Source organism: Mandrillus leucophaeus, unplaced genomic scaffold, assembly GCF_000951045.1.
Source record: "Mandrillus leucophaeus isolate KB7577 unplaced genomic scaffold, Mleu.le_1.0 Scaffold460, whole genome shotgun sequence".
Classification (NCBI taxonomy): domain Eukaryota; kingdom Metazoa; phylum Chordata; class Mammalia; order Primates; family Cercopithecidae; genus Mandrillus; species Mandrillus leucophaeus.
In genome coordinates, this window is record NW_012104921.1 from 898,941 (window position 1) to 910,432 (window position 11,492).

An 11,492-nucleotide genomic window follows, 5' to 3' on the forward strand; every position below is an offset into this window, starting at 1 on the left:
TCTAAAATCTAGAAGCAACATGGATACCCTACAAAATATGAAAAAGTAGTTGTACAATTAAAATGTACACAAATAGGGGATTCATGAACCAATCAAATAAAATTTGTATATGATAACCTTAAAATGTCAACAGCTTCAATCATAACCTATTAGTTGTTAGTATTTTAATATTATACTCAGATGGAGCTTGCCTTACTTCCAAAGTACTTTCTCAAACAGAGAAAATGAACAACGCTGAAATTTTATTTCTGAAATGTTTTATTCTTTTAATCAATACATATTAAGTATAGAATTTCCTTAAAAATTAACAAATAACTGATTTTCACCGTTAGGACACTGTTATGCTGCTCTTCTAACTTTTCTTTTCACATTTATCCACATTCCAAGTAGATTATATCATAGAAAGGTTTTTGTGTGTTACTTTTGTCCAAGTTGTGACAACTGAAACAAAACACAAAATCATACATAAAACTTTTAAAAAAGATCACAAAAGAAACATTCAAACATATTTGTAAACCCCTTAATAAATTACACTTCCTATTTTATTCACTACAGTCCTAGAATAATAAATCTTAATGTTCACCACTAACTCAAATGTTAAACGTTTGTAGATATTTAAAAACTGAAGGCTGGGCATGGTGGCTCATGCCTGTACTCCTAGCTACTTGGGAGGCTGAGGCGGGAGGATCACTTGAGGCCAGGAGTTTGACACCAGCCTGGGCAACATAGCAAGAGACTGTCTCTACCAAGAAAAAGAAAAGGAAATGGAATTGTAATAAACACTGTCATAGCAAAAAAAATGTAAACATTATTAGTTAACGTTCAACTGATGGAAAACAAAAACCCTGGGAATTAAAAAAATTAGTGCTAACTTCGTGAAAATGTAAAGAGAAATGTCATGAGTGAAACACTACTGACAGGTCTCATATATTTTTGTGTTTCTAAAGGATCATTAAAAGCCAAAGAAAAGGCTTTCAGTTCCGGAAGGATGAGCAAACTCCTACTGGAAACGTTATTACTTATCAAGGTTTTCTCAGTTGCCCATGACAACACCTTATCTTGGTATAGCTGGATGGCTTTGGTTGCAGCTGGTTCAGGTGAGTAAGAGGTTTTCTTTCTCTCTTTTGAAAAATACCAATAGCAACTAGGGTATGTTAACAGAAACAAACAACAAAGGTATATACTTTACCTGTTTTATGAACTGTGTAGCATTAAAAAGCTCACTGCAGCCATATAAAATGTGTTTGCCTTGTTTCCCCTGTAAAAATCAGAGTCAGAACTTAGATACAAGTAACAAGAAATATATTCAATATTCCCAAGAAAAGAGATTAATATGCTAGTTTTTTTTGTTGTTGTTAACAGTCTTTCTTTGGGATAGTGTTGAATTTTAGTGTCCACATCCACCTAAAAATTGCATGAAATGAAGAAGAATAAAGTGGTGAAATGAGCATAGTATTTTTGTCCCCCAAAATATATATTATGGCATACTATTGGTGCCATTTCCTGTTACACTAAAAATAGAAGGAATCTGACTGTCAAATTTCACAGGAGGAACAGTTACCTATAAAATCTTAGAACAACATTCTTTCAATGTAGGATGTCTACTACTTGAATACATTCGAGTTTCTTTATGCTGAAAGTGGACTACGGTGCAGGTAGCATGGATTGTGCTTTTAGTCCCACTTGAGCAACACAGTATTTATAAGTTAATATATCTCATTCCATGTTGTCAAAATCAGGAATAAAAGTAATAGGTACAATGCTGGAGCCCAATCACAACAGCCAAAACTTCTCTACTGGGGATTTGCTAATTTCTTGTATGTATTGTGAACCTGAAGGTAAATTCATGAGATTTCTTTTGTAATATAAAAAAAGTTTATTCTAGCACAAAGTAATTTGATGATTCATCAAAGAACAGAGGAATGATGGCTTTGTCACACAACTCTGTGATGTATAAGCTGAGCAAACATTAGTGGCTGAGTACATGTCCTAGATGGCCATCTCTGAGAATAAATAAAAAGCCACAACTCAGATTTTTTTCAAAATGAGATGGTATATAGGTCATATAATTGGGATTCTTGTGGCTAACAGGCATTAATTAAAGGTAGAGGTCGCAGTCTACAAGGAGAAAGCAGGCACAGGGAAACATTAGAGGGGTCCAGAACTTCTAGGCATAGCTCCCAGGAGAACCTGATTCCTGTTCAAGGAGAGGTCTTTTATGCCTCTCTGGTCAGGTAGGCAAAATTGGGCTGCATGACTAGACTCAACTGCAGAAACCAAGGGAACATGACAGAAACCAGGTCCAAAATGTAAAATCAATCTTTACATTTCCTACTAAACAATGCTGGCAAGCCAGCGCAAGGTTGCCCCCTGGTTTATCGTAGTCTCTAGTCCCGGACTAGAATTCATCACTAGTTAGTACTTCATTCAGGTTTGGCTAAACAAACATCAGCACCATGGATCCCAGTATTCCTGGAGATAAGCACAAGGGTATAGTAGCCCAGCTGAGATTAATCCTGACTTGTACAGTCCCCACCCTGGGCCAAGCTTTCTTAACCAAATTACTCATCATCATTCTTTTCTAATTGTTTTTAGCCATCCAATGAAGTGTAGGTGTAATTTTAAAGAAACTGCAGTTTACCAAACATTCCAGTGCAGACTTGTTCTTAATCATGTACAAGCTTGATGACCCCTTTACTTCCTCTCTCAGTTAAAAATTGAACTTTATGGGCTGGGCGCAGTGGCTTATGCCTGTAATCCCAGCACTGTGGGAGGCCAATGCAAGTGGTTCACAAGGTCAGAAGTTCGAGACCAGCCTGGCCAGCATGGTGAAACCCCGTCTCTACTAAAAATACAAAAATTAGCCAGGCGTGGTGGTGCGTGCCTGTAATTCCAGCTACCCAGGAAGCTGAGGCAGGAGAATTGCTGGGAAGCAGAGGTTGCAGTGAGCTGAGATCACGCCACTATACTCCAGCCAGGGTGACAGAATGAGACTCTGTCTCAAAAAAAAAAAAAAAAAGAAAAAGAAATTGAACTTTATAAAACGTACCAATATATTGATTCAATGTAAAATTAACTCAATGTAGTTCTTTCTCTAACCAATCACCTTCTATCAAGAGAATACTTTGTGGTTTTAAGTCAAGTTCCCAATTCGCCAATATCAGTATTATCAAATGTTTTGATAAAATCAGTCAAATTATTTTTTACCAATTATACCAAAGTTATGCCAAATAGCATTTACATTATGGGTTAGATTAACAACATTACTAAATAAATCAGAATTACAGCACTATTTTCTGGCACTTGCCCCTTATGTCGTGGACTATTATAAACCAAGGGTCATGTTAATTAATTCTGTATTGCAGGTCTCATGTAGGCATAGTCGCGTGTTTAGTCTCATACTCCAAGACTGCACTGACAGAGGTTTCTAATGATGTGAGGAAGGCTGTCATAGACCTACTAGCTCAGTTCCTTCTTAATAGGGCTGAATGGTAGGGAAAAGATTAGGATTATTCAGGACAAAAAACGAAGGGATTTAAAAATCCTCTCAGGACAATTAAACTGGGGGGCTTAGTAGCTACTAAAAATTTAATGGATCTAAAGGGCATCTATGAATAATATAATGGTCAAAGACTAGATGCTTTGCCCCTATGATCAGAAAGAAGACAAGGATGTCTGCTCTTGCCTCTTCTATTCAACGATGAATTGAAGGTTCTAGCCAGGGCAGTTGCAGAAGACAGAAAAGAAGCAATACTATATCTATTTATACATAACATGATCTTGTATATAGAAATTTCTAAAAATCCATTAAAAACAATTAGAATAAACTCAGCAAGGCTGTGAAACGTAAGATCAACATATAAAAATCAGTTGGATTTTTAAGCACTTCAAATGAAGAATCCAAAAATGAACTTAAGAAAATGTCTTTTATAACAGCATAAAAATATACTCTGAAGACTACAAAATATTGAAAGAAATTACAGATATAAATGGAAAAACATCCCATATTCATGGACCAGAAGCCTTAATTAAGATGAAAATACTCCCCAAGCTCATCTACAGATTTAAGTACGCTCCCTATAAGAAAGTCTTTGTAGACATTCACAAATTCTAAAATTCATTAAAAAATTGCAAAAGACCCAGAAAAGCTGAAACAATAAAGTAGGAGGACTCACATGTGTCCTGATTTCAAAAAGTACTAAAAAAGCCATGATGATCAACACAGTATAATACTGGTGCAAGAACAGACCTATAGATCTGAAGAATGGAACTGAGAGTTCAGAAATGAACTCATACACATCAAGTGATTTTCAGCAAGGTTGCCAAAACCATTATATGGGGGAAATAATGGACTTTTCAACAGAAGGCAGTGAAACAACTGGATAGCCATATGCAAAAAGATGAAGCTGGATCTTCACACCATATTAAAAAATTATATAATTCTTAGAAGAAAACTCAGGGTCAAATCTTTATGACCTTAGATTTGGCAAAGGATTCTTAGATATGCCACAAAAAGCCCAGGCAACAAAAGAAAAAAAGAGATACACTGGACTTCGCTGAAATAAACTTTTGCGCTTTAAAAGACACCATCACAAAAGGAGAAAAGACAACCCAGAGAATGGGCGAAAAAGATCTGGAAATCATATATCTGATACGGGAATTTTATCAAGATTACATAGAGAATTCTTACAACTCAATAATAAAAAGGCAAAATAACCCAAATAAAAATGGACAGAGGGGTCCGGCGTGGTGGTTCAAGCCTGTAATCCCAACACTTTGGGAGGCCAAGGTGGGTGGTGGTGGCACGTGCCTATAATCCCAGTTACTTGGGAGGCTGAGGCAGGAGAATCGCTTGAACTCCGGAGGCAGAGGTTGCAGTGAGCCGAGATTGCACCACTGCACTCCAGCCTGGATGACAAAACGAGACTCCATCTCAAAAAAAAAAAAAACAAACACAAAGGATCTAAACAGACATTTCTCCAAAGATATACAAATGGCCAATACACACGTGAAAACATTCTTGACTTCGTAAGTCATCAGGAAAATACAGATAACAAAGCAAGTGTTAGTAATGAAGTGGAGAAGTGAGAACCCTCATACACTGCTGGGGGGAATGTAAAACGGTGCAGCTGCTTTGGAAGATAGTCTGTAGTTCTTCAAATGATTACAGAGTTACTAAGTGACCCAACAATTCCACTCTTAGGGATATACTTAAAAGAAGTGAAAACATACATTCACACAGAATTATGGTGGCCATTATCTATGGTTCCATGTGCACAGCAACAGGTCTTGTCTAGAATAGACACTCATTTGGATGTGTATACCTGGTAGCTGCAGGAATCACCTTTAACATTATTAGAGGCCACAGCAGAAACCATTTCAATTTAGACCTCCTACTTAGGTATGATCTGATAAAGAAACCCACTTTACTGCAGGTGCAATTCAACAATGTGCTAACCACCATTATCCACCATACACTAACTTATCTACCTCACCAAACACAAAGTATTGGAGCAAATATCTGAAACACTTTTCAAATTGCTAATGAGAGACAGAGTTACTTGCATGATGGAATGTGTGTCAAAACATAAAAGGAATTAAAGGGGGAATCAACACTAAATAGATTATAGAGATACTTCAGGAAAAATAACAATTTCCTCCATATTTCTGAACATTTTCCTTTTTCTCTGACTGATCATGTAGACCATGGATATGGATTACATTTACAAGCTCAGAAAGAAGGATCAGTTGCAAACATGACATGAAGATAATACCTCTAAATATAACTGTCTGAGGAATGATGGAATGGACTGTTTTTATTTTCACCGATCTAAGCTTGGAATTAATGGTTTTTTGCATCTTTCCTCACATGTGGGCAAGACAGTCCTATAAACTTGTAGTTATTCACCCCAACTTCATGTGACTGGGAATGGACGAAGGGGAAAAGCACTGGCCAGTCTCACATTGCCGTCCGCTCCACAGGTAAGTCCTCTTGCCGAATCTGATGGTTCCTAACTCAGGGGTCGAGGTCTGGGTAAAAAACTAACGACAGGAGAAAGGAGGAAAAGTCTTTACTCTCAGAAAGGGAGCCAATAAGTAAATAATGCAAAAGAGAAAGTTAACATTATTTTGGTATCTTGTAAAAGCCTGGGCGCAAGACACTGCTCTCAGCTATATTTATAGATGCCCGTAAGACCTGATGAAATTGTCTCCTTTACTTGAAGCTGTCTAAGGTTGCAGAAGATTTAATAATTTAATCTGCAGAATTTTATCTGAATCTTGATGGTGCTAATAACGTCTTGAGGATAAACACAAAATAATTCTAATGCTTGCCTTTTGGCTCCTGTTGGTTTTATCTATTGTACAGAACCGCTTTGGGGAGGCAAAATTAGGACACTGTTGTCTCTGAAATGCACACAAACGATTTTGTTGAACAACGAAGTCACCGACCACCATGTAACTATTAAACACAGTTATGATTTGTTAAGAAAGGTGTCCAGAAACACAGACATAAAATAACTGCTGCATTTCCAACTAGTCATAGTGTCATGTGCTCTAATGCCTATGGACCTTGTTTCTGTGGGTGGAAGGCACTGAGGTTAAAAAATTCTTGGTACTGAAACCAAGTAAGGGGTAACTAGGTGGGCTTCCCCACTTACCATTGATAGCCCTGCTTTTTCGCTGAGAATAATTACTACTCATATGACACTGTCTCGGGGAACAGAAAACTTTTGTCTCCCCTCCTCCGCCATCTCTCAAAAGGTTCCTGAAAGATTTTGGATCCAAAAGATATATTCAAACGATATTCAAGCTATAAAAACTCAATGGCAACAACATATTTGGTGGTTAAACCAATTTGGGCAGAAACACTGGCACAGTTCTATGAGTCCCATGCTAAGCCCAATTTGCCTTTAATGAAAAGAGACATACTGAGGAAGATGACTTAATGACCTATTGGTTGTTTACAAGAAATGTTATTTCAGGAGGAAGGGAAATGGTGGCAAGCAGCCTGGAAAAATGATAAAACAAACTCAACAGTTACATAAAGATGGGAAGACACATGCACCCAGACTCAAGAAGGATTAAGTATGCTCCTCAATTAAAAGCTGAAGCAGGGCAAGGAAAATGGCCTGGTATCTTGGCAGAGTGAGCAAAAAGAATGAATTTATGGGAAACTTACAGTGCCTCAGTCAATTATAACATTTTGGTATATAAGCAAGAGTTGATTTTGTTGAGAAAGATGAGAAAACATTTAGTAAGCAATCTAAATCATAATGTAATTGCTACTTGGTGCAAATGGTATCATTGGTGAGGTTCTAAGCAATCTAAATCATAACATAATTGCTATGTGGTGCAATACTGGTATCATTGGTGAGGTTCCTAAGAACAAATCCTATGACCAAATGAATGAGCAAATGTATAAGGAAATTGAATTAAAACCCCTACAAGATGGTCTTCTGGTAAAAGGCCAGATTATCAGAGAAAGAACTAGACTAATAATTGTTATAAAATTTCACAAAATTCAACTTTCTGTGGTAGAAAGAGGTAAAACTGTCAAGCTTGTACATGATTAAGAACAAGTTTTCACTGGACTATGGTAAACTGCAATTTTTTAAAAAGTTATAAATCTACTTCAGTCACTATAAATGATTAGTATTTTGGTGTTTATCTTCTTGTTTTTCTGTTATATAATGTAAAAGATGCCAAAAGAAGAATGATGACAAGTGATTTAAAAAGCTTAACTAAGGGTAAAGAGCGTGTGGAATGCATAAGTGTCTATTGCAACCATGTGTTTATCCCTAGAACACCTGGAACCAGTCATGTTGCTAACTATTGGCCAAATCTGAATGAAATGTTCTCAGTAGTGATGATAGTCCTGTGCTAGGGTCAAGACTAGGGGGCAACTTGTACTAGCTTGTCAGCACTGTTTATAGAGATGGTCTGCATCTGGTTTCTGTCATGGTCCCTTGGTTTCTGCTTTTGAGCCTGGTCATGCAACTTAATTTCTGCTATGAAACTAGAAGAGTATTAACCATTCCCGCTTGAAAACTGGCACAAGATAAGGATGCCCTCTCTGACCACTGCTATTCAACATAGTATTGGAAGTTCTGGCCAGGGCAATCAGGCAAGAGAAAGAAAAGGATATCCAAATAGGAAGACAAGAAGTCAAACTGCCTCTGTATGCAGATGACATGATCCTATATTTAGAAAAGCCCACACAGTCTCAGCTCAAAAACTTCTTAAGCTGATAAACAACTTCAGTAAGGTCTAGGAAACAAAATCAATGTGCAAAAATCACTAGCATTCCTATACAACAGTAACAGTCAAGCGAGAGCCAAATCAGGAAGAAGCTCCCATTCACAATTGCCACAAAAAGAATAAAACACCCAAGAATACAGCTAACTAGGGAGGTGAAAGATCTCTACAAGGAGAACTACAAACCACTGCTCAAATAAATCAGAGATGACACAAACAAATGGAAAAACATTCCACGCTCATGGATAGGAAGAAGAAATACCATTAAAATGGCCATACTGCCCAAAACAATTGATAGATTAAATGCTATTCCTATTAAATTGCCACTGACATTCTTCACAGAACTAGAGAAAACTATTTTAAAATTCACATGGAACCAAAAAAGAGCCAAAATAGCCAGGGCAATCATAAGGAAAAAGAACAAAGCTGGAGGCATCATGCTATCCGACTTCAAACTATACTATAGGGCTATACAGTAGCCAAAACAGCATGGTACTGGTACAAAAACAGACCTACGGACCAATCAAACAGAACAGAGAACCGAGAAATAAGACTGCATACCTACAACCATCTGATCTTCCACAAACCTGACAAAAACAAGCAATGGAGAAAGGACTCCCTGGTCAATAAATGGTGCTAGGATAACTGGCTAGCCATATGCAGAAAACTCAAACCGGACCTCTTCCTTACACCCATATACAAAAATCAACTCAAGATGGATTAAAGACTTAAATGTTAAACCCAAAACTATCAAAACCCTGGAAGACAACCTAGGCAATATCATACTGGACATAGGAACGGGCAAAGATTTCATGACAAAGACACCAAAAGCAACTGCAACAAAAGCAAAAATTGCCAAATGGGATCCAATTAAACTAAAGAGCTTCTACATAGCAAAAGAAATTATCAACAGAAAACCTATAGGATGGTAGAAAGTTTGTGCGAACTATGCATCCAGGAAAGGTCTAATATCCAGCATCTATAAGGAGCTTTACAAGAAAAAACTACCCCAGCCCAGATGCGGTGGCTCACACCTGTAATCCCAGCACTTTAGGAGGCTGAGGTGGGCGGATCACTTGAGGTCAGGAGTTCGAGACCAATCTGGCCAACATGGTGTAACTCCGTGTCTATTAAAAATACAAAAATTAGCTGGGTGTGGAAGGGCGTGCCTGTAATCCCAGCTACTTGAGAGGCTGAGGCAGGACAATCACTTGAATCTAGGAGGCAGAGGTTGCTGTGAGCCAAGATGGCACCACTGCACTCCAACCTGGGCAATGGAGTAAGACTCTGTCTCAAAAAAATAAATAAAAATAAAAAAAATAAACACCCATAAAAAAGTGGGCAAAGGACATGAACACTTTCAAAAGAAGACATACATGTGGCCAAAAACATATGAAAAAAAGCTCATCACCACTGATCATTAGAGAAACGCAAATCAAAACCACAATGAGATACCATCTTACACCAGTCAGCATGTTTTTTTTTTTTTTTTTTTTTTAAGATGCTGGTGAGGTTTTGGAGAAAAAGGAACACTTATACACATCCCTTTTTGGAATGTTGATGCAACTGTAAATTTAGCCATTGTGGAAGGCAGTGTGGCGATTCCTCAAAGACCTAAAGACAGAAATACCATTCGACCCTGCAATCCCATTACTGGGATTTGGGGTATATACCCCAAATGATATAATCATTCTATTCTAAAGATGCACCCACAGATATGTTCACTTGCAGCACTATTCATGATAGCAAAGACATGGAATCAACCTAAATGTCCAATGATGTTACACTAGATAAAGAAAATGTGGTACATATACACCATGGAATACCACGCAGGCATAAAAAATAATATCATGTTCTTTGCAGGGACATGGATGGGGCTGCAAGCCATTATCATTAGCAAACTCACGCAGGAACAGAAAACCAAATACTGCACGATATCTAAGTGAGAGCTAAATGATGAGAACACATGGACACGTCGGAGGGGAACAACACATACTGAGGTCTGGTGGAGGGTGGTAAGAGGGAGAGGATTGGGAAAAATAAAAATGGGTACCAGGCTTAATACCTGAGTGATGAAATAATCTGTACAACAAACCCCATGACACAAGTTTACTTATATAACAAAACTCCACGTACCCCTGAACTTAGAAGTTAAAAAAATAAAAATAACCTTTGTACAAGACTAGGGCTCTTCTGAAACTAATGTATCTCACACAGATATCTTGGTGGTTCACGATGCAAAGATGAAGCGTGTCCTATGAAACTAAGATAGAATCCCAAGTATAGTTGTTTGTTTTGGAGCTCTGTGGCATCTGCCTGTGTGTTTTTGTCTTCATTGTACCATAACCCTCTACCATCATTAAGGCATAAGGACATAAAGAATGATCATTATTTAATGTTAAGTGAATAAATGAAGATTACAAAATGACATTCTAAAAATAGCTAATTCTGTTGCCCCTGAATTTTAAATAGTGTTTTTCCTTTTCAAAGTATGTCCCTTCCTTCCTTCCTTTTTGCTTGTCTGCCACTCCCTGCACTCCCCTTCATTTGCTACCTCTATAGCTTCTGTTTGCTGAAAAAACAAAACAAAACAAAACAAAAAACCCCAAGTTTGTTAGAAGTATGTTGCTGATTTAAGTTAATAGGAGTAAAGTGCATATTACTCAGATAAATGAGTTTTGTAAATCATTTCATGAGAGTTTTGTTTTTTTTTTGGAAGAGCTTGCTTGAGGTCTCTAAGCATTTGATGTTATATTAAGACAGGTAGCTGCAAAGTGCATTTATCAATAAGATACATTGTTTTCTAGATTAAGTGCAATTTTAGGCCAGAAATGAATGTGATAGGAATAGGAAAACAATAAACATTTAAAAATCATATATGCATGATTTTTGAAACTACCTTTTAGAAGTTACAAAAGGATCAGGATAGCCATCAGAGAATGCTAGTGTTCTACCTATGAAACCATCTAATAACAGAATAAAAAGTCTAAATAAAATGTACCTTTATGTAGTCAACAAGATTTTGATATTCAATGTAGTTGCCTCCTCCCACCACAAAAACAATGGCCTAAAATGCAAACAGATAAAAAAAAGCAACACGGTTTTTAGTCTGAAACCTATTCTAAAATTAAGGTTAAAAAATGCTAGCCAAAAGTCATATTCTAAGCACCTGATGCTATTTTAATTATTAGGAAATGTTTCTAAAAAGTCATATAAATTTCTAATGTCTCTTAAGT

The 11,492-nt window shown here is 37.1% G+C and overlaps 1 protein-coding gene across 5 annotated transcripts in view; it reads right to left on the bottom strand.

Annotated features, from left to right (window-relative positions):
* Positions 1-227: 227 nt before the first annotated feature.
* The window catches only part of SCFD1 (sec1 family domain containing 1), a 113,033-nt gene continuing 101,768 nt past the window's right edge, over positions 228-11,492 (bottom strand). For all 5 annotated transcript variants that reach the window (XM_011994762.1, XM_011994763.1, XM_011994767.1 and 2 more), the window contains 2 exons: positions 1,190-1,258; positions 228-441 (listed from right to left, as the gene is read on the bottom strand). In XM_011994762.1, the coding sequence (XP_011850152.1) occupies positions 418-441; positions 1,190-1,258 (93 nt within the window). In that variant the 3' untranslated portion in view covers positions 228-417. The remainder of the gene's footprint in view (positions 442-1,189; positions 1,259-11,492) is intronic.